Below are 27,959 nucleotides of genomic sequence, written 5' to 3' on the forward strand. Positions count from 1 at the left end.
TGCCTACGAGCTCTGCCAGGGTACCTGTGACTCCAGAACATATCCCAATCTCAGCCTACACAAACTCATGTTATTCCAGTGCTTAGAATCCATTATTATTTTCCAAATCACTCCTTGAAGCATAGAAGCATGTTTCTTTCTTCCAGGTCTATGTCTGCTCTCCACAAAATCCCTCATTTCCTTCTGCCAAGGGCCTCAGAGCAGAGCTTCTGCCTGGGGGTGGCTTTCCTGGCCACATCAGATGGCACATGGCAGCTTCCATGGTGGAATAATTACATGCACATGTCCAGAAGAGATTATCCTGAGGCCCTCTGTGTGTTGGTTTCCTTAAAAATTTACTTTAAATAGGTCCTCACATAGACCCTCACAGGTGAGAGGTAAGGACACAGACCAATCCACAGCTCTGCACCTTCCTCTCATTTCAGCTTTCATTACTGTAACCTTTCATGCCTTCTATATCCATCCCCTTATTCTGATACATGTCAAGAGCTACCTGACACTTTTTTCTTAAATTATAAATGGCTCCCGCAGGCTAATTTCTTTTTTCCATATCACAAATTCTCTTTGGTCATCTTCAGCAAACACCATCAAAGCCAGCCTTCCCACCTACCCCTCCCTACAACCTCAGCATCAGTGACAGGAAGCAACTATGATTCTACAATTTATTGTATTAGCACTTCTAAAACAACAAAGCAGGCCTTGATTTTCCAAGCCAAAGGCACATGGGAAAGCACAAAAATCATCTCTGCCCAGCTCAGATCAGAGCAAAGAGGCACTGCAGAGGAGAGGGCTTCCCCCAGCCTGGTGCCTGCTCCCTTTGAAGAGGGAGGATGGAAGTACAAGCAAGGAGCTCACTGGCTGTTCTCTCACAGGTGTCAGTGCAATCATTCTGACACAGGACCCTTCTTGCTTCTTGTCATTTTTAGCAGAGAAATGGGCAATAACAGGGAAAATATGACCCTTTTTTTCTCTTTCTTTTGAATACCCTATACTAGTCACCTGAAGAATGGCTGATAACACTGAGGGTAATTCAGGCAAAAATAGTTCAGGACCCTCTTTGATGTCTGCTCTAATATAATATAGGTTCACAAAACGAAGGTGTAATACAATAATACCATACAAAGTTACAGAATACATGAGAAAGCTGGGTTAGAGGGAGATTTCACCAGACAGTTCAAGGGCAAGTTACTAATCATTTCATTCAGAAGCTGGGTTAGGAGGGATATCCTGCAATGAGTCCCAGGGATGAGATACCCACAGTCAGAAATCAAAGATCAAGAAGGTCCTTTCAGGTGAACCAATTGTTGTTAACCACTAACAAGGGTTTGCAGGCCTGCAGAGCCCAAAGGTTCCTTTCATCACAGCCCACATGTCCAGTGGCACAAAGTAAACTGAGAGCCATTAAGATACGGATGCTAGATATTTATGCTTTAAATTTTATTGAAAGAAATTATTACTAAAAGGAAAGCAAAAATGAGGATCAAAACAAAACTTCTACTTTATTACAGGAGATAGGAACTTGTGGTGCTTGTCCATGAGGAGCTGACCAGCAGCATGCAGATGATTTTAGACATTTGGACATATTTACCATTTATCTGTCAAAAGTGGCAGCTGAATGTAAACTTTTGCAAAGCACCTGCCAGTATTTTCCCTTCCATAATCCCACCAGCACAGGATCAGTTTAACACCTGCACACTCTATGCTTTAGGAGAGACAGAGACAAAGAAATCAGGTCTTTGAAGACTGTGAGGAGCAGACTGAAGAAAAGGAGAAAAGTTCAGAGAGACAGAGCTATGCTGAGAGGAGGCAGCTCTGTCAAGCAAGTGGGGTAACTGATGTGACCCACACAAAAGCCCATGTTGCCCCTTGTTCTGCCATGAACGTGTCCATGTTGGCTTTTTCAGAGATGGAGACCAGAAATAAGCAAATGGAGAGCAGCTGACAAATGTTTCACCTCCTAGAGAGAGCATCATGTGAGAAGCACACAGGACTTGTAAAAACTAACTACAAGTTTCTGAGTCTTTGAAAACCAACTGCCCATTCACAGCAAAGCAGATGAACATTTATCAGCAGAGGAGATGCCGACTCCAGATTCCAGGCTCTCAGCTGTACTACCTGAGAGAATTTGCATAAGAACATGCTGCCTTTTTCTTAGGAGTCCTTTTATGATTTCTACTGAAAATGATAATCCTCTGTTTGTGCCATTGCAATCATTTCTACTACAATCAAATGTTCTGTCCAAAAGGAGGATTACTGCTTCACTTTGGAAAGTGTATGGACTTTCAGAGGAACTAAGGAGCCAGTTTCCAAGAAAATGACCTTGGTAACAGAGAACAAAGAAGACAAAGATCTAAAAACACTACGTCTGATCAGAACTGCCTCTTCCAAGAGGTGTCTGAAGCCCTTCAAGTTCACAAAAACTGATGCTCCTGCAGATGAGGAGATGGAGACAATGGAGACAAAAAAAGTGACGAGACATTTCTCTTTACTGTGCCACTCCAACATTCACTCAGATTTTTCCTTTGACAAGCTATTAATGTTTTAAAACTAAACATCCCAGAGACATGTATAGAAAACCCACTGCAGTTTTCAACTCCATCCTTTCAGCAGTGCTTTGTGGGGAGGAGCATCACTCCACATGGTGCTGAATGGCAAACAACTCGCTTAAACCTGCCCTTCTGGCAGCTGCTCAGAAATCCACAGAACAAACAGTTAAAAAAAGGAAAGCCTTTGTTTTTCTGCCCTTTTTTTCCCAAGAACATAATTTAACATGACTTTCCACAGAACAATTTGCATGGGGTACCCACAATGCGCTGCATTATGTTAATACATTTCAACCTCTGATGCATATTAGACTGACAGTCCTAAGGATCTGTTAAAGGAAAAATAAATGATACAGGATAAATCATGATGTAAGACAGGACAGTATACATTCCACACTTGTGTAATCTGCCAAAATTCAGTCTAAAACTAGCCTAAGAAAGAGAACAAGAGTACTGTGCACTCAGAACAGCTTTAGGGAATGTTCCCAACTCAAGCAGAAAACAATACCTGACTGAGACATGGGTGTAATCACGAAGGAATGGAATGTACAACAAACCAGAACTAAGAGCTAAAGAGAAGACAAGGAGAGATTTTCTTCATTTCTTTGATTTCCCAGTGGGTAGCACTGCAGGGAATATTCCTTCTTGCCCATCCAAGGATGGTTCAGTTCACTGCGCTTCACCACACACATTCACTCACTCTGCCTTCTGCTTCTCTCCAAGCCCTGCTGCATCTTCTGATGCTGGTAGCAATCTGTAATAGAGCCTGGACAGACTCTGTGTTCAAAAACAGCTCTTCCAAAATGCTGAGCCTCAGGGCTATGTGGCCACAGAATCCAAACTACTGATACCTCCTTCCTGCAGTCATGGATGGAGACTCAGCCCTTCACCTGGGGAACAAACATTTCCTCCTAACGTTTTACAGAATTGGTCTTGCACTTTCCTACAGGAAATAACCACAGGAAAATAGAATCAGATGTTAACTCTCCCCTTCAATCAATTCCACACACTGTTTTCCTAGTAATTGAAGCAATCAGCTATCACTCCTCAAAACCTGAACTGAGGGATAAGTTTCTTTTGGTATGGAATGAAGAGACATTTAACTGGCATGGGGACTTTCCTGCAAAACCCTCAAACAGGAGCAAAAGTTAACAAGGAGGGAACAAGTTATAGGGCTGGTCGAGGGGAAGGTATATGGCAAAAAGCAGGATTTTTCCATCAGGGTCTTTTCCTTAGTTGTCTCAAAGCTAAGTCACAGTAAAATGAACTAAATAAGGGTCGAGGCCAAATTATATTTGCTGAAGAGGAGCTATAGAGATTAGTGTATTAATTAATCGTGACAACGATGTCAGCAAGGGCCTGACCTTTATTCCTGCCCTAGTAACAGCTTTGTCCCTGGTGACTTTCAGCCTGCATGCTAAAGCCATTTAGATACATCCCACAATTAATCACAGGATACCCTCTGGGAGGTAGGAGAGCAGCACTGCAAGATTCAAGCAGGGCTGCTGAATCAGAGGAGGAGTAACCTAGTCAAAAACACCCTGTCAAGGGCATTGGCAGAGTTAGGGAGAGAGCCCACAATTCTCTGTACCTCTCACACTTCACCCCGCATGGCTAGGAACTAAAGTGTTTGAAGGTATTAATCTGGAATTCTGCCATACTTTATTAAAAAAAAAAAAAAAAAAAATCAGAGACTCAAAAAAATAAAGATTAGGTTTCAAAATCCCCACTGCAAAACCACAGGAAAGAGCCTGGCTTAAAAAGAACTTGTATCCTTTATACTTTGTAATAAAAAACCATCAATACATGAAACTTGGGCAAAATGACAGATAATACTGAGACCAGGACAGCAGGCAGGTCTTCAGTCACACCCACAGAGCACCAGTCACTCTGACAAAGGCTGTCCAGAGTCCACAAGTGCAGCTGGATGGCAGGATATGAGGCAGGATAAAGAGCTGGTGCTGTCCCACACAGCAGGGGTGGACAGGGGTGGAATCTGGACAGGCTCAAGAAGACAATAAACAATCACATTAGTACCACTGCACTTAACTCTTTTCTCAGTACAGGCTCCAAACTGTCTGTCTCAGCTCCAGATGAGCGATACTGCAGAAGCTGTAGCTTGGACAAGAAAAATTGTTCCCTTGACATATCTGTCTATCCCTAGCTGAGCTGAACCTGCCTGTCCCTTCCACTTCAGCTCTGCATACAGTCCTTCACATTCAGTCCTGATGCTGGAGAAAGCTCAGACAAGAAGGGCTCTGGTGTGGATAGAGCCTAGACCAGCACATACTCAGCTTTGTTCCACGCTCTTCCATTCAGAGGTTACAACATCCCAAACCACAGCCAAACTTCCCTATGTTACATTGCACTCACTTGTCCGGCACCTCCTAGTCCATAAGTAACCAACACCTGTCACCTCTCAACTTTCATATTTGAATTGGTCAAAAAAACTTTCCAGTACAAATAAGATTTTAGCTTTAGGCACCGAATGAATTTTCATTAAAGCCTACAGGGTTACCTCATGTTAGAACTCAGCTACAAAAATAGATTTCCTATCCTCTTCCCTAGCTATTGTTGGCAAACATTAGTAATAGTGAGAGAAGCTATTTTGGGACTTTTATTGGCAAGTCTTATGTTCAGACATTAAAGGAAGTAATTGGCTGACAGTGGGAAAAAAGTGCTAGACATGGGTTTCAAGAAAATACCACCTTCTGCCAAGCTCTTTATGCACAATCTCTCTGGAAAAAAAAACCCAACACCAAACCCCAAAACAACAAAAAACCAAAAGGCCTTATTAACTGCTACTAATAGAGGACACACCCGTGAGGATGAATGAGAGAAAAGGGCACATATGGAAAGTTCTCTGTCTCAGAATGACGATCACCGACATCCAAGAACACATTTCTGGTACACAGGTACCATAACAAACACAGCCATTCATAACTACACAATTAAAGTAACATGTTCACCACGTCCAGACACACCAGTGGACATCTGTGTACTTGGAGGTGTGAGAGAACATGTTTTGAACTAGTTCACTCATATGTGTGCCCACATTCAGTCACAGTCTTCAACCAAGACAAGTTTGCACTCAAATATTCCTTGCACACAAACACTCCACCAGTACAAGCACTCACCTCTTGTGAGTCAGGAAAGTACAGGCAGGAGCTAAATAGAGGCACACAGAGGTCCGTATCTATTTCTCTTGTAAACTGTGCACACAGTCTTCACTCATTTATTAACACCGTGCTAATAATTTCTAGTAATTAGTGCTAAAATGGGAAAACACAATAATGCAGATCTTGGTCTTTTGCAAGGGAATTAATTACACTCAGCAATACCTGTCACCCCCAATACATACAAAGGAGTAACACAGACTTGTATTTCTATTTCCCAGGCATTTGCTTCAGTGTAACCAGGATTTATTCATCAGTGAGCTCAGAAACAATACAATAAAATTCACTAAATGGAAACATAAAAATTAAGCCCTTTCCTACAAAGCCACTCTGAGCTGTACAATTACCCAGACTTTTAGACTCCTAATGAAAATCAAAAATGATTGGCAAATGATTTAGGAAAAATATAACCTGTTCTTTTTCACTTCTTTGTCTGGGTGTGGAGACAGTACATTTGTCAGCAAGCAGGTTACAGTCATGCATAATAAACTCGTGCTGTGTCTCGGTGCCACTAACCTTGCTGTGCATCCAAAACCCAATAAGGATTACATGCAATCAGTGAAGACAAAGTCGTTATTCGGTCCCTAAGTGTTCTTGTACCAGGCTTGCAAGAGCTGTGGGCACAGCTATTCACAAGGACTAATCACCCCCTCACAGACAAATCGTCAGCACATTACATGGGTTACACATGGAATTATTCTCTCCATTTACCCTACTACTGATTTGCCCTCCAAGTGAAAGCAAATTCTCTACAATCGCTATACAAAGAGACTGAGTTCTGTATACATGACAAATAATTTTGTGCTGTTTCCAAAAAAATGTGTCATGGGCAACGGAGGAAAAAATTCTTAAGGCTTTATTAATTTCTTTTTTTTTTTCTTTCCTCTTTTCCTTTTAAATTCAAGAACATATACATAAATGAGATGTATTTTGGGATTATGCCAAGCCTCAGTAGTATTGACACAGAAATATGGGTAAAACATTTCTGGTTGTCTTGGGAGCATTCTGGCTGTCTTAAAGGAGAAGGCCTTCAATTACTGATTCTGCCTTTTTGGAATCTCTTTAAGGTTTAGATTCTGGGTGAGGAGTTATGAGAGCTCACATTTAATTCGGTTTATCATAGCTGTACACTTTCAAATGCAATCAGTGGAACTGACTGGAAAGAGAGGGATATATAATGAAGCACCTTGGGGGTTGAAATATCTGTTATTCAGTCTTCATGAAATAAGCCTCTCTTCAGAATTTTACTTTCCCTTATTTCAACCAGTCAGGATCTCCAGCAAAGCCAGCCTGACCTTAAATGCCATCTGGACTGTACTTATGTATTCCAAGCACACCTAGAAGAGCCACATGCTTCTCATTCTTGGGCTGTATGAGCAGATAATAAGCCAAATCTGTACCACAATAATTTGATCTCTCTTCAGGCTGTCCCTCTTTTATGAACCTTTTCACGTGAATTCATAAATCTACCCAAGCTTTTTCTTTCCCAGAGAGTGTAACAAAAGATTTTTCAAAAAATATATGAGAAATCCCGATAAGACTTCTCCTTTCTAGCAATGGACTCACAAAAGGTCCCATTCATGCTACACCAGTTGACAACACTGAGTCAACAGCACATTCACTAAAACATCGTCTCAATACCCTGATAGCAAGGTCTGCCCTTGTAATCAGGATCAAGGACATGCACCAGTCACCATGTACACATCTATGGGATACTGAGCATCTCCCTATCCACAGGCTAAGGGCACTTCAGTAGGGTCTAACTCCACATCTCCCTCTCCAGCTGAAATGGTCTTGCTTTTTCTTGTACTTCTCTGCCACTAAATCCATCCAAGTAATTTTAATTCCCAAAATGTTTGTGCTGACAAAGACATGCCTGAAAGGCTGTAGAAGACCCTAAAGAAAGGTAAGGAAAGTCAAGAACATCTAAAGGCTCCTTTGCACCTTTCAATAAACACTGTATGAGCAGAAAGGAGGAAATATTACAAGGGACAAGCTGCTCTCCCTTGCCCTACAAGCAGCAGGTAACAGCTGAAAGCAGCAGCTGTGACAGGCGCTGCCTGTGCTGGTTTGCTTTCCACGAGCCCGGCACCCCTCACATCAATGAGGTGTCACTGAACAGGACTGCACAGTGTGAGGAGCCTGCCCCACCCTTCTGCTCCAACCCTGGGTAGAAGAAGGGGCAGGACAGAACCTCACAAGGCATTCATCTTCTCTGCTGTCCTGAGGGCTCCCACAGGCAAGCAAGAAATGCACAAATGGCAGTATTGTGAGCGTGCTGTCCTTCAGAGGCTCCGCTGCAGTCCCATGCACTGCACACCTCCACTCCAGTTAGTTACAAATGGAAGGGATCTGAGAGACAGGATACCCCCCAGCTTTGCATTTATTAAAAGGTCACCAAGGAAATGTGATTTTTTTTCCTGTGAACAGAGATATCAGAAGCTAATGAAATCTGAATTCCATCATTGCTGCGTGCATTTTCTTTTCAGTCTTCCTTTAGAATTGAGCTTCTTTTCCCTCTCACAGGCTACTACAGACTCCCATAGGTCCTGTGGCAGGAAAGATTTAACAGGAAGGCTGAGGTTATGCATCTCTGCCTTCTTCCGACCCTACCTGCATTGGTAACTGTGACACTGTCACCCAGCAGCAGAATAACACCCAGTTCATCATCATTTTAGTTCCACCTTGCCTGGTATAGACCCACAGGGAGCACCCATGTGCATTCCACATGTCTACACAAGATACATGCTCTCATGTAGTAGAATCACAAAATCATTTAGTCCAGGGAAGACCTCCAAGATCGAGTTCAATCTTTGTGTTAGACTCAGGTAGTGCTGATACCAATTACCAGTATTTCACATTCTGCCTACAAGCAGAGATAAATGTACACTCACACATGTACACACAACTTTGTGCACAGCTTCTTCCAAGTACAATCTCTCACTTGCACACAGCCAGAATGTGCAAATCCATGTGAAAATCATAATCACATACATCCTGCCACCCACCCATGCTAACACACCCCTACAAACCTGCATGCTCTGTCCCCAGGCACACATCCTTCCCGACCCCCACCTCTAGGAATGCAAGAGATCTGGGAATCAATAACCATTTAATCCTTCAATCCACCACTGTCAAGTTTGCTCTCCCCTGTTTGCAGTGACAGACAAGCAGACTAAAGATGCAGGACATCAGTATGCAGAGGAGGAGAGGTGGGGTGGGCACTGTGTCAGCATGAAAAGCAGGAAGATGCTGCTGAATCCAGTCGAGGTTGTTCTTGCCACCTGCCACCAACTGGGCAGAGCTGCCACTGCCCCAGAAAGCTCCTGCTTTATTCCCAGGACATCAATGCAGAACAGAGCAGGGAAATAACCACAGGCCATTTTCCAGAAATAACATAACTGTACGTAGAAAAATTCAGAAAGAATCCTGCTCATCTGTTTTCAAAGCCTAAGCAATGACTTACCCACATAAAAATGTGCTACATGATCAATCTCTTACTAAAATGACTTGATGCCATATCCTAGAGAGGAGGTAGAGTGAAACTAAGCACACTTCAGGCACAGCAGGCAGCCTTTAGAAGAGTCAGGATGCTTTGCTGACCTTATAAAGAGAATGAACATGCACGTGCAGTGCACCCGAAAGCAGTCAACACCTGCACCAATGAATTTCAACCAACTTTGCAGCACCCAGAATAACCAAAAATCTGGCAGTATTCCCAGAGTATGACACGAGCTCTGACCATGTACCTCTGTCACAGCCCACAGCCTCACCTGCAGAACGAGACTCTGAACATCACAGAGCTACTCAAGCTCAGCCCACAACATGGCCTCATTCTCAGAACCCTGAGTTTATCATTGTATCTATATTCAGAGATCTCTATTCTGCATTAGAAACAAATCCTATTATGCCAGGCCTGAATCTCTCCTGGGCAGAGACTGGCATTAATATAAATATAATTATGGTTGTTTAATAAATGTACAATGTCTGCTGATCTATCTCGCTAAATTAACCACAAGAATGAATTTTGCATTAGTCCTGACAAGGCCTATTTTCAAAGCTGACATTTAATACCAGGCCCCAGTACAAATTGTACTTCAGGGTACAAAAATCAAAGGATTTGGTGAGAACTAAATGTGTGAAACCACAGAAGCAGTCTTGGTGGCTTGTTGCAGGTACCCAGCCTATGCAACACCTCTACATAGAGCTGATCAGTCGGATAAGAAATTCAAGTAATTTCTGTGTATGTGGAAGTTAGCAGGGTTGTTCCTGCCCCAGAAAAAGCTTCAATGCTCTGACCCCTGGAAGCCCTTCCAATCACTGAACATACTGGCTTGATCAGAAAAGTGACCTTTCTGTCGCTCTTTCCAAGCCAGCCTGAGCTCCACTTTCAGATCCCATTTATTTCATTCTCCCTCACTGGAAGAGACAGAAGGGCTGCTCTTAAAAGGTCATTACAAAATTGGTGTCCAGCTACCTACTGCACATTCACAGCGTTCATCTTTGGTGGAATGGTTCTGTCAGGTAGCCCAGGTGACAGGGTTTATTCAGGTGCCAATTCACCTGGGTGTAGGAGAGCTGAAGGTTGTGAACAAGTCACCAAGTAACTCAGGCTTGCTTGTCTGTGCTGTGTTCTAGGGTTGTCTCCCTTCTTCCCCATCACTGCCAGCCAGTGAGGCATACATGCTCTGGGCCATCATGCCAGGGTTATGCAGCCCTTCTCCCTAACTCACATAACAGATCCAAGACTATTCCTCCTCAAGGCTAGAAAGAAAAATATGAGAAAGGCAGTAAAAACAGAATTGAAAGCACAATGTAATGTGTAAAAAAAAAAAAAAAAAAAAAAAAAGGAGGGCTAAAGTAAACACCTTCAGAAAGGCTAGATTCATACTCCATTGTTTTCATGTAGAGATAGCAATTCAAACCAAATAATCTCACTCCACTTTTCAATTATCTTGCAAGATAACATCATTTTATCAACTCCCAGCTTCCCCTCCAAACCAGAACAAGTCTCTGCACAATCTGCTGAGCAGTATCTTTTAAACAAATGACTACTCAAAAAAAAAAAAACCTATGAGCAAGTGCAAACTGCCCTTATGGATTCTGTGGCAAAAGAAAATCTATATATCTGTTCTAAATTATACCTTATAAAATAAGTGATCTCCAGCAGGACTAAGCTGCTGTAAACTGGACAAAATTTCTAGGGTTTTTTTAGCCCTGGTAGTACATAGTTGTACTTTTTCCCCATCCTCATTTACAGTATCTTCCTCAAACTCATTATAAAATGTCTTTTTCATTGCTGCTTTGTATGAATCTCTGATTCAAATTCATTGTGGAATTCAGTCATTACTTTCAGCACCCCCAAAGGAAACTTTCTGCTATATTCATAAAGCTAAGAGGAGGTAGGAAGCAGGAAGAGATTTGGTGAGAAATGTTTTGTCTAAGACAAAACTTGTTTGTGAGGGTATGACACGGCACAGGTGACCTTTCTCAGGGAGAGCTGCTCAGCTCTTGAGTGATGTTTTTGATCAGACTCCACAAGAAAGATATCCTTGCAAGTTGAGCTCCCTTCCTCCCTGTGAGGGATGGGGGCTATTCCATTTTAGGTGAGCACTGTTGTTGCTGAGTTGCGCAATTTAATCTCTTTCTGGCTCAAGGAAGATCTCATTATTTACACAAAATATTACAACTATTACATGAGAAGCAGGGACAAGTTCAACAAAAGACCTTCTAACAATCTACATCCTTGCTTTGAAGCAGAGAGACTGGAATCTGAGTTTTCCTCAGCTGAAAGAGGGTAATGACCTGCTCTGTGATCAGCTGTTTTCAATTTTTGCAAGTCATTTTAAAACAAGTCTGTGTTTTCACCCCAGTGCAAAATGGGAACATTGGCTTGAAATATCAGACGATTTCAAAGACAACACCTGCTTTCCACAACTACATATCAATATTTTTATCTTCTGTGGCAAAAGGTGCTGAGGAAGCATTGACTGTGGAGATGGTGACAACAATAGAAAATGAGGTAAAGCATCTTCAGAGGCGTAAGTCCTAGCATCAGCCTTGTAAGGATTTGGTCTCTTTTAAAGCCAATCTATAAAGAAAAAATGTTGGAATAGGACTAAGTGTACAGTCAACAGAGTAGAAAGTTTCCCATTCCTGGGTCAGAACAAACTGAACAAGACTTAAAGAGCCAATCCATGGCAGATAGAAAAGGTCCTGAAGAGTTCGTTCCCTTTTCTCTTAGTCCAGTGACCTAATAAATCCCAGAAGAAGAAATGATAAGGGCAAAGATAATCAACATTTATTATCATCATTATTGAAAACACCCAGGCAAGAACAGGCTATAATCTTTGAAAAGACTAACATAGACTTGGGTGGGAAAAGAAATACCTCCAACAAATTAAAGGCACCACTTTCGTAAACAAAATCTTATCCACGTAATAATTTCTATAGTAGCATTCCAGAAGTTATTTTCTGGTGATGGTCTCAAATACTTTCTTACTGTTCTAAGGACTGACGGCCATGAATTTTTACTTTTTATCTTCTTGTATCCATTTCCAATGTTACAATGGCTGGTGTCTATTTTCCCCATTTTCTTTGTTCAGTGACAGTAAATCCATGCTATTATTCTTCACAAGATTATTTTCATGAGCCACATTTAGGGGAATGACCTCTACTGTTGTTTACTCATTATATTCAGAAATACTAGAGTGCTAACAATGAAACTGGGACTGAAATAACAGAAATCTGTCCCACTATAATCAATCATGTAGATTTTTCATCAGTATTATGAGTCACTGTCCTCCACACTAATTATTACTTTCTTCTTGCTACTAAAGCAGCATCGTTTTCAACTGAACATATCCTCAATTCTTAATTAGAGAATTGTGCCTTTTTGGATACATAGCAAAATCCTTTTTAGAAAAGGACTCAATTTCTATTCATAATACTTCTTTTTTTTTTTTTTTTTTTCTTCCCTCTTGTGGTCTGCTTTACCTCTAATATTTCTTCAGCTCTGAAAAATCACCCTTATTAAGGAAAAAAAAATACAAGAAAACATGTTAATAGGAACACTGTCCCCTGCCCACATTAAATGTAATTGGGTCATGATCACTGGTGTCTAGGTAACCACAAACTCCCACAACAAAGATTAATTCATCATTTCCTATTACAAAGTAGTCCAAAATAGACCTACAGTGGATACTACATCTTTTGTGTTACAAATTAGTCATCTCTAATGTTTGGAATCTTTAATAGTATTTACTGCTGTCACATGAAATCTCAAGTAGATCTCACCCAAACTGAAATCCATGGCTACACATTTACTTTTTCTGTATGGAATACAAGTGCTTCTGAGGCAGTTTATCCCATTTTCTAGCTTAATTCAGTGTGCCAGGCAGGATCATTTCCTAGACTTTGCCATCCTACCTGCAGTATGTAGACCTGAATTATCAGTAAATGAAGGTGTAGCACGCTGCCATTCCCCTCATCCCAGCCAGACATGCTACTGCCCTTTCTGTCCTCCCCAAGCAGGCAACAGACCAGTAGCTAGAGATGTTTAAATTCAAAAAGTACAATTCCAACACTTTCCTAGCAGGTTCCAGTACAGCCAGTTAAATTACACCTTATCAACAGAGATGATCTGTTAATTAGTCTTGCTCATTGCTCTTTAGCAGTAGTATGGAGACATTTGAGAAATTATTGCGCCTGCAGTTTTCCCTGCACTGGTTCAGTTTATTTATGACAAGGTGTTTGAGTTTGAACTGCATTTGTTTTCACAGGGCTTGCCCCCCCTACCACTTCATGAAAGATTAGTTCTCTTCCTCCAAAGGGCAAGGGACCCTCATCCACCTGATGTCCCTGAGTACTGGAACATGGCTCACTTCCCCAAAAAAGGTCTTCTGCTTCATAGCAATTTCTGCAACCAACAGTTATCTTTCATTCCTCCTCTGATTTACACCTTTAAAAAACTCTGGTAAAATCACCAAGATTTTTGTCTTTCCTTTTCATCAAAAGCCCTGAAGAATCCTATCATACACCACTCCACATATTTCACTGCTGTCTGTTCCCAAAATGCACCATCCAACCATGCCTTTGCATCTCATACTTCTGGTCTAGACAGACAATGCACTGTCACGTTGTACTTGTGTTTACTCCTCTGTCCACTTTTGCTAAGTGAGGCTCATCTATGACTACTACTTGGTTGAAAATATCCCAGTGGTGGTTTGTTTTGCAGCAAAAGACATTCAGAGATATCCTTCTAATTCTCAGTAGAGTATCACACATCATCAGCATTGAATGCCTCTAGATTCTTTCTCTTCTCTTGGCTATAAGGAACCAACATTTTTTATTATTATTTCTAATATCTTCAACCTCCTCAAGTCTGAGCCTTCCCTGCTTATGACAATTATGCAAATAATTTCTGAGTTGTCCCCAATATCTGCATCTCTGCATGTCACTTGCTGTGCCAAAATGTCTCTTTCTAGACCACATATCTTCACTTGTAGATCTCCCACCATCTGGCAGCACATGTATTCCTTAGACAAAAATTAGAATATAACACATCCAAGGCAGATCACAGCAGTTTTTGGGGTTTTATTTCATCATCCATATGCAGTATGCAATGCAGGGTCTTACCTAAAGATAAGCCATAAAACTCCAAATTCCATCCCAAACTAGGTTTATCAACTTCTGCCTGAGTTCATCTGGCATAAGCATACCCTCACTTTACAAGTTTATCGCACACAGAAGCACATATTTCTGCTCTGGTATTCAAAACTAAAGTGTTTACAATTTAGTTTGGTTTAATTTACTTTAGAAATGAGTTAAGCCAAATTTAATTAAGGGCACCTTAATTCTGCTTCAGAGTGTTGACATGTAGCTTAATGTGGTTTAGCACAAGAATTTCCACTTGCACCTTTAGCTAATTCAGAGGCACTTTCCTGCATGTTCTGATATAGACAAACTATTAAAGAATTAAGCATGTTTAATTAATTATCAAAAAGACTGAAAGGTCACTTAGGTTGCATTGTGTAAGTACCTTCAAGAGAACAAACCAGTAAGTTACTAAAGGTCTGTCTAAACTAGCAGAGAAAACAGAAATGCAGCTAAAACATGAGGCAGATAAATTCAAATGAGAATAAGGCAATAATATTTAACAGTTACTAACACCTAGAAAATGCCAAGGGACCAGATAGATTTCCAGTCCTGTGATATTCTCAAATCCAGCCTGGATATTTTTCTGTTTACACAAACACAAGTTAACAAGCTTTGTACAAAGCTGCCTGGGTGAAGCCCAAAGGCTTATGACATACAAGAGGTCAAACTAGAAGAACTAGCAGTCTCTAAGCATCAAACCTTCATGAATTTGTTATTAAGATTCTGTTTTCAGTGCTTAATCCCTTTCCCAGAAACTGCAGCTTTCCCTGCTACAGAACAGGCTGCACCTGGACATGGCAGAGGAGGGCAGGAGAACGAAGCCCCCTTTGCTTTTGCTATGACTCTGGAATATTTTTCAAGTCTTCAGTCCAGACTTGAGCCAGAATTACGGAAAGGCAGAGTGGCTGTGGAGCTGTGCTACACAGGACACTCTTATCATACCCAAGGAGCTGCAGTAGGAGCAGAATTTCCAGATGTGGACTCGTGCAATACCCACCTTCTCTAGCTGGAAGACCTGACTGTACTTGAGGACAAGCCCACCACATGGCAGAGTTTGCAGACACACAGGTATTATTTATGATGTTTAAAATACCAGGCAAGGGTGCATGTTCTGATTTAAGCAAAAAAATGACAGCACTCTGTCACTAAGGAAGGAACTTAGTACTGCCAATGCAGAGAAATAATAATCAGATCTGCTATATTGGGCAATTGGAAACCATTTTTGTGGTAGAAAGAAAAATAAAGAAAAGGTAACAATCATTTAAAGAGTTCAGGACACCTGAAGAAAAAAAAAAAGGCTGGATTGGAAACAAAACAAGGAAATGAACCAAACAGAGGAGAGCTGGGTGGAAGCAGGATGTATCTGCAGATTTTGAGACTGAAGAGAATGAACAGACCATCTAGTGTGATTTTAGGGGAGACCAGACCAGGGGACCTGGATAACAGAGGCATGAGGATGGCTGTGAGCATGGATACAGAGCCGTCAGACTGGGAACTACTGCAGCTGTGGGAAGCACGTTTGCCAAGGATGCAGAAACCAGGAAAAGGAAGATTAGATTTCATAATATAGTTTATGCTTTATAACAGATAGCATATACAAATTATGGGCATCAACCAGTAGAATTCACTGCTGCAGGAAGCCCTGTCTGAAAAAAGATTACAAAAGAGAATGAAAAAGCTACATAATTATTCACAGAGAGTGTAGCTCATTATTCCAAGTTTTGAAAATTTTAATCAGGGCTCATGTTGTAGTGTATGAAGCAGAGGAGAGGTAGGTCAGGCTGGTAGGATTATTTCCTTTCCGTGTCTTAGTGTAATTGAATCAGTTGCCTTACAGGCAGGTTTTGTTTTCTCCAGAGCCGTGAGGAACTAGTGTCTGCACGAGGCAGGCTACCTGATTATATGGACCAATGATCTGATCCAGCATGGCAAATGTTATGATCCTAAGAGGAAAGAAATTCATCTTTACAGAAAATCCTGTAATCAAAAAGTTTGAACTTTAGATGCTTCTAAAAATCCATGCATAGTCAAAGGCAAACATGGCTCTTTTTGCCTGTGCTTTTCCACCTACCCATTCTCATTTTCCATGCCTGAGGAGTTCATGATTAGACTAGGAGCTTCATCAAAGAGCAATTTTCAGCTGCCAAATAGATTTGTACAATAAATCCACACGGGGCCAGATTAACAAGCAAGAGAGACATCAGAAATCAAAAAGCTAGCTGCTGTAATTCCCCAGAAAACTTGAAAGGATGATGTGCAATGATATTTGGGCATTTAAAGGGGCACCATTGAAAGGCTGCAGTTAGTTTTCATTAGGAATGTTGCTTTTCTATTCCTTATCCTTCCCAAGAGTTTTTTCTTTAGAAGACTGAGATCCCATGGACATCCAAGGTCATGCCATTCAGGATTTTTTAGTGGACTTCAAATAAAACAGTAACATTTCATCCAGAAAAATTTTGTGTGTGTGACTGCAGTTTTCTTATTTGCCATTATATTTAAAATAGAAAATGAAAAATAATCTTTAAACATCGAGTTTGCTTTACTTTTATACTTTTTCTGTTTGCTGTAATAATTTGTACTGTGAATGTAGTTAAGGCTCTAACATCTGAAGTCAAACCAGGTCCCCAGCTATGCCCATAAACTGAATAAATACAATTCAGAGATTAGCCTGGCCATAAATTGCTAAGCATTTTCAGCCGTCTGGCACTACAAAAGACTGTTTGACTTCAGAGCATGACAGCACTGATTTTAATACTGGGAGAGCTTGTTCCTCCTTGCAGCACATGGACAAACCTACTCTCTCAATCACAAGGTGACAGCACCTGTTGTTTTTCTGTTTCCACACAAGCAGACTGGTTTTGTTCATTTTTAAATGGGGACACAATAGCAGTCACTTGTCAGCAGGCTGAAAATATGGAGGTGAGCCATTGATTCATGTCTTGTTCCCTCACAAAATGCAATTTCTTCTCCATGCAACCCCAAGAGCAATAGCAAACAGCTTTTTTGCTTCAAGCACCTGGGCTGCCCGGATTGATAATGTCAAAAAACCTGAGATTCTTCCATGTAGTCCTGCTCTCTCAAATTCTGGAAGATGGATATGACAGGACACTTGCATTTCTGATTCTATGCAGTCTTGTTGCTCATCCACTTTGTAGAGAAACAGTTTGATAGCCTCTGTCAGTACCTATCACCTCCTTTCTGGAGTACAGCTTTGGAATAGGGGAAGACTGGCCTGCAACCAAGTATCTGGGGAAGTGCAAAAGCAGATGAGGGGGGGAAAAATCCCATAAACAAACTAGAAACATCCATTGTTTACAACACACTGGGGAAAAATAGAAATTTAAAGGAAGATCATCATTCAAGACAAGCATTATTCAAGATGATGCCTGTTTTCCACTCCCCAGCCCAAGGAGTTTGCTATGTCCCTATGTTTAACAAAAAGCCAACAACCAGCTAGAACACATCATTAACATCATAAGAAAGTGAAGAGATTTTCAGGGTTTCTTCGAACAAACTCTCCAAGGGTGAGTCCGAAGCAGAAGGGGTAAACAGCAGAGTTAATACAACTGTATGACTGGAAAAGGGTGGACCAAAACAGAGATACATGACAGCTCTGCTTTTCTATTCTATGTGTCAGCCATGTCCTTTGAATCTCAACAGGACTGGATACCCCCCAGCTTTACAGAGTCAAATCTATTATGATCTCACCTCTGTTGTCATATTTTATTGTGCTGTAATTTAATCATATGGCATGGGATGTCTTCTCAAGGTCATAGCAAGTCAGGGATACAGCTGGCTCAACATCTCAGGAGAAAGAATCAAGATGTGAAAAATTAATTCAGTATCTTCATTCATGATCCAGTTAGCACCAGTGACCATCTTGTGTCATACACACAAAAAAACATTAATTCCAGTATAACATTCCTTTGGTACTCATCAATAACGAGAAGGAATAAATACTGTTCCCTGGTGCCCTGCTAATTCTTGCATTGGCTTTTAGTGCTTCCTGGGTGCTTCGGGGACAGGGAGGCTAAAGAAAGCTCTGCGCTGTTCTTCTCCTGCGTCTTTCTCCCGTTTTGAGTAAGTGTGAGTTCAAACACAATGGAACACTCCTCCACCACCCAACACTCAGATTTTGCAGCCCAGGAACAGCAAAGCAGATGGCCTGAGCAACAGCTGAAACCCACTGCAGCAGGTGCTGGGAAGGACTTTTCCAAAACATCTTTCAAGGCAGCATCCATGGGACACCTCACCAGATGGACCAGTACAGGCAGCCACCCCTGTTCTGACTTCTTGAAAGAGTTAATGAATCATTCAGACATGGTGGGAAAACATTTGTTTGTGTGTACAGCAGCAAACTCTGCCTGTTGGCCTGAGGGCCCACAGCTTTTCCAGAGTCATTCACAAAACACCAACATTTGGCAAAAGTGGAAGGAAGAGCTGAGTGTTCCCAGCAAAAACTCTAATGCAATCACACTAATGACAGCAAATAGGTTTTAACTTTATATAGGGTTAGAAATGCCCAAACCAATTCCCCTGCCAAAAAAAAAAAAAAAAAAAAAAAAAGAGAGGGGGAAAAAAAAAAAAAAAGCCTTCCTCAGATGTGATAAGAAAAATAACCCTACCCCAATGACTGAACTTTTCCAAAACAGCAGGGTTAGACTGACTCTGGAATGGATCAGCAAATGAGAAAACAGAGTATGGAGACCAGCATCACCTTCCTGCAAACTTTACAGACTAATTTAAATGCATATAAATAGCCCTTCCATATGGCAACATTGAGCACCTTCAACAAAACTTAGCAGATAGCAAAAACACCCATAGCTTTTGGGAACAGAGATGGTATTTACATCCCATTTGCTTTTGGTCACACCTGCCTTAATACAACTGTCTTATTCCCCATCAAGAAGGATGAAGTCTGCTGGGGTGGTCCTAAAGACAAACTCCATTTTTTGTGTAGATATAAGGCTGAAAGAATCCCCACAATGTTCTGTAATTTGCTTTTCCAAACAGAGAGCCAAAATCAACACACCTTCAGACAGATCTGAGCACAGATAAGCATGTGATTTCTTAGTTAGCATCCTGTCAAGTAATAAAACAAACAAACCAATAAAAAACAGTTAACAAGAGGAAATACTCCTGCAGTTAATATGAGAGTTTCATATAAGAACTTCGTGTAAGAACCTCAAAGATTTAAGTATGTACAATAAAGACAAACACCCACCGTCTCCTGATTTGTTTGCTCAGAAACCCCTTCTCTCTCCTTCCCCCACTTCCTAAATGCCATTAGTCCCCACAAAGCTCTGTGAAGTGAGGCCCACAATCCTAAAAGGTACAATTAGAATCTCTTACAAAATGAATCACCAATCAATTAGCGCAAGGGGTGGGTGGAAATAACAGAGGGAGGGAAATAAAGCAAATATGATGCAAACTTTTGCCATGGGTAACAACTTAAGGAAAGGAAAAAAAACAACACCCTTAATTTGAACCATCAGTCCTTAGATTAATATTAGATAACCATTTTTTTCTATACTTTTCTTGCTATTACAGCTGCTTCCAATTTGAGCCACTTTGGACCAGAAGTGGAAGCAGACTTATCAGAAAGAAAAATCATTCTTTCTTATTCTCAGCATCTGCTTTAGAATGAGATCTCTAGAGCACTGAGGGTCAGCTAAAAACCACACACTTTAGAGGTTATTTTTTTTTAAAAAAAAGAAGCTTTTGAATGCTTTTGAGACTTACTCATACTCAGGAAAAGTATAAGCTCTGGGGCACAAAAGAAATCAGAAATGGCAAAAAGTCTGTCAGATTTGCAAAGATGATGTAATCATTTTCCAGAAATGTACACCAAAAAGCATAGAGTATATCCTATTTCTTTACCTTTTCTGTCTACAACTACTTATCAAACATGCTCTATGGCAAGAATATTGCTGAAATCATTTTTGTTGGTAGCTGAATAGTGGCAAGAGGCCAAATTAAAATTATTTGCAAGTTTCTGCACCAGACTTCCAATTACAAGAACAATATACATCTTACTGGAGAACAGAAGCAGCATCATGTGACCCGCAAATGCCGTCAAAACAACTCAATTTCTGACTATTAACTGTAATAGACTGCTTATGAATAAAACATACATAAAAAATTCCTCAAAAAAATTTGGTAAGTAATCTTCAAAAGTAAGGAAGATAAAGAAAATATTTAATTGTGTACTGATAATTATGAAAAGATATTGCTGCAATTCAATGGTCAATCATACACAGGGAACAATTTGGCTCATCTGGACAGAAAGAGATCAAACCAGAGAAGGCCTCTTCTGAAGGATGAGAGAGAGGGAAGGTTTTCTTCTTGGCAGATTGCTTTAGTTGGTAAATCACTGATTCATCACTCTTCTTAAATATGTCAGCCCATGCAGGTCAGGCTAAAGGGGATGGGTAATATTAGATCTTCTAATTAGACTAACTCTCACCACTTCTGTTCAGCAAAGATTTTTTGAATTAATATCGAGAGTGCCTTATGAACTGTAAGACCACGCTGCTCGGTGCTGGGGTCTCCAATTCCAGTGTCTCTGCAAAGGGATGTCTTTCGTCTAACCACATCCAATGAAAAAATTTGAAGTATTCAATTCCTCTGATTTAGAAGAGTTAAAATGGACAGGAAAAAAACCTCTTATTTCACAGCCCTCCCAAAAGCTTTCTTCAAAGAGGGATCCATACCAGCAGTAAAATCTCCTTCACAGGATACTGTCAAAATACCTGCAATAATTTTAAAACTCATTTTTGTTACTCCTTGTTGTTTATAATCCGTTTGAAGCAAAGAACTAAAATCTATTTCCATTACTACTCCGTCTCCTCCATCAGGCACACCATGCCAAGGAAACTGCTTTTCCAACAAAACGTACACACAGAGCGTGGAGCTCGATTTTTTTAGATTAGCTGTATTACCAAGACATATGGTTTGGAACTCAGGTGCAGACACTGGCACTAAAGGTATTAACTTGGAGGATGATGGATGCAGTAATGAATGGACCAGCACAGTGGAATATGCTATAGAAGGGTCTTAATTAGCAGGTGAGATAACAAGGAATCAAGAAGAATGGTGAAAGAGTGTGACATGACAGAACAGCAATTGTCCCAGGGTCCTGGCTGTACCTGTGCTCAGACCTCCTCACAGCACAGCCTTACATTCAGTCTTTTCAAAACCAAAGATGAGAAGGGGGCTCTGTATCCCACAAAAGGGAGGCAGTAATTGAAATCAAGTTAAGCTGGAGGGGTAAAAACTCCAATGAGGGACCAATGCAGACAGTCATCACTTGAGCAAAGAAATGATAAGGGGTTTATTATTTTATTAATAATATTTTCTGGTTTGACCACAGAGTTGTAAACTGGCAGAAGCAGGAGGCAAAACTCCCTGTGGAATTTCGTTGCTTTGTTTTTAGCAACTTTCAAATGGAGATAGGGCTCCTCTAATACTGATTTGGGCAATCCAGACAAGCTGATAAAAGAGTTTGGATATCTTACCACCCTCTTTTCTTGTTCCTAGGTTGAACAAAATCTTAGATTACATCAATAGTTTCTTTAGTTTTATGTTTCGCTTCCTTAAGCGTAGTTGGCTTATTGCATTTCCATTGATCACAGACAGGAAGATTCGTCAGACAAACCATCTCTTTTCTCCTTTCATTTTCACCCTCCTCTCCATTTGAAATCAAATTATTTTTAAAAGAAGCTGGGGTCACTATTTTTTCTCATTTACATATCAATAGTACCAAATTCCTGCTTTATCTTTCTGTCACTGAACTATTTTAAAATTTCAGTGCAAGAGAGGGGACACACATTTGAGGGGAAAGCTTTCAGAGATTTTTCTATCAGGAAAACTAAATTCTGGTTTACCTCAGCCCTCACTCGACCTGTGGTGAGATGGGGTACACTTAACAGCTTTGTGCAATTAATATTTTAACCTCTTGTTGCCTCTATACAGCTTCCTTGTTCTTCCTAAATCCTTTGCACAACCGCCACCAGATACCTCTGTGCAGCTCCAAGCGCTGTACCTGTGCTCACAGCCAGCAAAGAAGCTGCTTCAATGAATTCTTTTCATCACTTGAAACCTGGAAAAAAGCTAAAGACCAGGTCTGCTGCTCTCCAATAGAAGCCTGACCACTGGTTCACTGAATGATGCTGGACTTGGGAGCCTCTACTGCATTTAACGAGAGATTTTAAATCCTAGCTTCCGTTTGTATTGTACTTCAAGGTGTAAAAGTAACAAAAACATAAGGGTGTTCTTGTCCAGGGGAAATTCTGCATATATTCCTACAGAGAGATCAGTCATATGCAATTAAAAAACTGACTCAATGATCCACAGTTAAACAAATCTTCTAAACCAAATATCAGAAAGCTCTAAGTATAGGATGTTGACATCTCCTGCCTGAGCGGTAGAGTCATTCTATTGCTTGGACACACATCCAACTTCAGGGTCCAAGAGTGAAGAGCTCAGGTGGAAGCCACTAGGAAAATCAAGACCTCTTATGTGATTAATTTCAAGTTTACAAGAATGATTTCAGGGCTCCAAGATACTGTTGAAGTAGCTTTGGCATGATAGATGGAAGCTGGGGATTAAATAGTATTTTTATGCAGCAAAATCTTAGTTCAGTCTGTCTATTCCACACTCTTACTAATCCACTTGTAAGAGCAAGTAAATAGGACCAACTCTAAAGACCACTAAAAAGAAGAGGAAATAGCTTATAAGTACCCATTTTCTGGAAGAGATACTTTATGTATTTATATGCAGGTTCAGTATAATCAACATAAGAAATTATATTCCTATACTAACAAGTTGAGTACTTAGTGCACTGGGAAAAAAACAGTGGGAATACTTTAAATCTGGAAACACAGAAGCTGCAAAAAGTGTTTTTATTATCCTTATGATAGAGAAATGGTGAAGAAATTCTTCCTAATGTGAATATTCATGTACCCCCCATCTTTGAGATAAATCATAACCCTAAAAAAAAAACCCCTCAAAAAAAAACCAAACAAGGATATGTGACCTCATAAACATAACCCAATGATCCAACTAAGATTCAGCTTTTCAGGGCATTCAGAATGGAAATTTCAGAACTGCTTTACAGCTTTCAGACTTCCTTGAGAGCCATGGGAACACTGGATTCCCTCACCAGTCATGAGCCCTCATTTGTCAATTGTTTCCTGTCCTTAATGGCTGCCTGTGGCCCTGATCAGTGACAATAAAGAGGACAAGAAAGAACACAGTAAACAATTTCATGCATTTCAAGATATTTCTCTTCCTACTATTTTAAGCATCTAATGACACAAATGAAGCAAGTTTGTTTAAAGACCCCACAGATGCAGATGGAGAAGGAGTCATTAGATATTGATACAATCTGATGTGTCACTGGTTTTAGATCTTACTGTAGTTATCTAAGCAATCAGTGAAATCCTCCTCCACAGAGATCATTTGGAGTTTTGTCATTGATTTCAGTCAAAGTAGATTTTCCCCCACTGTCTAAAGAGATTCAAACCCACTGTCTTGACCTGTGGTGCCTATTAAAAAGCCATTAGCACTTCTCAGGAGTAGGGAGTGTTAGATATAATTGCCCTGGGCATTACACTCTCTTGATTTTAACTGTCTGCTGTTTTTTAATTCTGCCTTTCCTGTCCTGGAATTGATGTGTGTATAGGAAAGCATGGTTAAAACAGCAGCTGAATACTTCCTGCTACATGCTACAGAGAGGTAAAAGGATTAGTATAGAGCTTACAAAGATAATAATTTGAATGTCTTATTAATTAATTGTTATTTGTAATAATGGCTCTTTCCTTAAGGGTCTTTCAGGATCCTTAACTGCTTATTAATGTTGTACAGATAAGGATTGCTCCCTAGTGGAAGAAATGAGGTGGAATGTAGAAGCCTTTCAAATGAAAGCAACAGGTTTGGAATAAGAAAAAGCAAAAAAATTCATCATTTAAATGAATGAAGAATTATGATCACTCAAATACAATTACCAGACTTTATCCCATATGCTTAAAAATTGCCAGAAGATCTCCCAGACTGACGCCTGATGCATTTGGTACAAGTACAGCCCTTTGTACCAACCTCATTTGATGTGGAATTTGGGTCCGTCTAGATCACAGTCTCAGGCATAGCTTGAATTTATTGACATCTGTCAAAAGTAGCCTTAGATTGGCTACCTCTGCCTGTCAGGAGCAGGCAACTCGAAATGCAGGATTTTCAATGCAGGCTCTTAAATTTAGCGAGGTGAATGCTCAGGCAGTGAGCCTGTACCAACGAGTATTCCAGTTAATTACCTTAGAATTAGGCTCAAAAATGTCCATATGACCTGCCAGAATTTTTATTACAAGACTGTGAAAGCCCTTGTAAGGATAAGTGCCCTATATCATCCCCAAGACATTCCTTTCTCCAGCTCAGTGCTTTTGGCTGCAGACTGGACTTTCCTTTTATTTCAATGCTGAATGAAACCTCAGAGAGGGACTGTGCTTTCCTGGCATGGAAGGTAAAAGAATGAGGTGCCCCTGAAAAGAAACTCTGGCTACACAAGTCTGGAGAGAGCAGACAATGGCCATCTTCACCATCCAAGCTCACGAGATGTGCACCAGGAAGGTGGAACAGGGTTTTTGAAAGGTTTACTCACTCTGTAGAGTCCGTGGCTGCAGCTGCAGTAGGTGCTTTCCATGGTGTAGCTCCTCAGCACCCCCATTTCCTTCCACACCACCACCCGGGCTGTTGACGCCCGGGACTTCTCCACCAGGAAGCTGCAGCTATTCATGACAAATGCAGGGGCCACTTTATCCAGGATTTTGGGAAGAGTCTATGAGAAAATGAATGGCACAGATGTGAATGTGTTGACATCATACACACACACAGACCTGTGTTTTAATGTGTCCATAATCAAATGTATCCATAGATAGTTACTGAGAGCTCCAACTAGTGCATTATGTCCCCATGTGAAACTCTCTGATTCTGACATTTGTTTCATTCCAAATACTAAAATGCAAACTTCCTAGTAGACTTGACATATATCATTCAAAATCAAACATTTGCACACCCAATAGTCTGGGACTGCTAAAGTCAGAGTTTTGTTCTCAAGTTGCTTCAACCAACCTACACCTTCCCGCTGAGCTGCCAAGTCACAGCTCAGTACCTGACATCCCTATTCTCCCCTCTACAGTTCTATCTCCTCCCACCATAAATCCATGGTTTGACAAGGGATTGAGTTATGAGAGGAATTTTGTCTGAAGCTGGTACAGAGCAGAGAAAGAGGATGTGTTTTCTCAAAGAAGGTCACACATAATTATGTGAAAATAAAGCTCAGCATTTAACTAACTTGCATCGTGAAACAAACCAAAATATTCTCTTCCAAGTCCAAACAATGTATTTCATATAGTTCACTTAAAGAATCACAATAAAAAGTAATAATAAAACCAGCAAATATCACATCTTAGCCCTGAGTGATTTTCTTACTCTCAAAATCATATTTCCCTACAAAGTCTATAAACACGCCTGAAGTATCAAATATTCCATCAGTACAGAGGCAACAATTACTTAGTCATTACAGAGGGCTAAATGTGCTATTTTTACACTCTATAAAAACAGATAACAGCTACATAGAGCACACCGAGTGCTAATGAATAGACTGGACTGTTGGGTACTGTATATACACATACACATGCATGTGGGCTATGTCTGTGTGTGCCTGAACTTCAGTGCTGCTACACCAACCACAACAAGTGCCAAAACACCATTTGATCCACCTAGGGGAGACCAAGCAAAATTAAAACATTCATTATTTGTTTTATGACAGCTTTCTTAAAGCACCTGAACCAAATGGAATCCTACAGAAGGAGTTCCAACATATTGCTAGTGGCATTTACCCTTGAATTTCATTCAGTCTGGGTAGTGAAAACCAACCAGCTAATTTCACTTTCCAATAACCACCAGTTTCACCAGTTCTGAGGAACTGTAGTTCTATTCTTTCAGGCTTTACTTCACATCACTCTATGTGAATGTTTGGTTTGAAAGTGACTGAATAATGTCTTTTCCTTAAACACGCTCGATATGAGTGATACATATTCGGTCTAAATTATTTTGCAGTATCTCTTGTAAACTAGTTAACCGTACATATCTTTCATTTACACATATTTCATTTTTCAGTATATTTTGGCTGCAGTCATCACTGGTCCCCTCCAGTTCCATAAAAGGTCCATTTTTCAGATGAAAAAACTGAGGTAGAGAAAACTGGAACAAAGCAAAAAATTTCACTTTAAATCTGAGACCACCTCAAGCCTCGATCTTAAGCCAAGATCTCCAGTGTGTTACTGAGAACTGCAGCACTCTCTTTCCTGTGGGCACACTGAACAGAGAAACCTTGAAAATTCACTTCTTGCCTTTGACAAAGCATCCAGCATTTCTGCACTGACTTCAGGCTGCCACTTGCTGCACAAAGATCACAAAATTTTATAGTTTCATGCACAGCTTCCAGGTTCTCCTGAGTTTTGACTAAGCAGGAAGTAAAAAAAAAAGCAGCGGAGCCATACAGTTCAGGTGTTTATAAGCCTCAGCACAACCATGAGACCCAGTTAAACTGTATGTGAACTCCATGTACCCTTATTTGAACCCACACCCAAAATTTTGTAAACTTATCACATCAAATACAATAATCAGAACCCTAATCCACTTTAGCTTTTTAAAGAAATTCAAATTACCTGCATAATCAATCTTTTAATTAAATAAAAATACTGGCAGATAACAGTAATGTCTCTGTACACAGGACTCATTTAGAAGCATTAGCAAACCCGAATTTAATATTCTTTTCATTTTACCTGCATTCACTGAATTTCACATTAATGGCTCTTTCTTCTCTATTGATTCTTCTCATTAATTATCTTTCAAAAGTATATTTTGCATGCAAACACATCCCTTTAAAGGATGCTTTTATGATAGTGCAGCAGTGTGACTGTGTTCCGTGTCTCTCACACGTCTGGATTTATCATGTGTGACAGCAAAGGAAGCTGCTCCACTCACACTGGACCCCATCCATAAACCTCCAATCCCATTTGAAAAGAATGGAATTTTATTTCTTTACTAATGTCCCTGCAGAGATTGCTGTCAAAGGAGCCTGGAATGTTTATCAAAAGGTTGGGATTACAATGCCAACACTGTGCAAGGCACCCAAGGCCACCAAATATTAAAGGCAAGGAGGACTCTGTACATTGCCAAGGGCTACAGCTGAATCTATAACGTATGAGGCAAAGGCTCTTCCAAAACCCATAATTTTCTTGAGGTATTTGGTTTCTGTTCCTGAGGAGGAAAATCAATCATGGAAGCCAGATTAATTCCCATTACCTGGAGGAGGCAGGAAAGAAACCTGTGCAAACAGTGCAAGGCAGCAGGTCTGAGGCAGGGCTGGGTATCTGCCAGTTTGCCATTGTAGATGTGTCCCACTACAGACCCAGTTTCCCCAGCCTAAACAGGGAGAGGGTGACCCATTGTCTGGACTTGCAGCAAGCGCTCACCTCCCATTTAGTGCAAAAGAAAGGATTTGAGCAGTAAAAACCTTTCT

At 40.6% G+C, this 27,959-nt stretch overlaps 1 protein-coding gene across 1 annotated transcript in view; it reads right to left on the reverse strand.

Annotated features, from left to right (window-relative positions):
- The window catches only part of AGBL1 (AGBL carboxypeptidase 1), a 272,244-nt gene that overhangs the window by 100,025 nt on the left and 144,260 nt on the right, over positions 1 to 27,959 (reverse strand). Inside the window, exon 21 of the mRNA XM_048318195.1 lies at positions 25,032 to 25,208. Coding sequence (XP_048174152.1) covers positions 25,032 to 25,208 — 177 coding nt within the window. The remainder of the gene's footprint in view (positions 1 to 25,031; positions 25,209 to 27,959) is intronic.

The sequence above is a fragment of the Corvus hawaiiensis genome, chromosome 13 (genome assembly GCF_020740725.1).
Source record: "Corvus hawaiiensis isolate bCorHaw1 chromosome 13, bCorHaw1.pri.cur, whole genome shotgun sequence".
NCBI classification, from domain to species: Eukaryota; Metazoa; Chordata; class Aves; order Passeriformes; family Corvidae; genus Corvus; species Corvus hawaiiensis.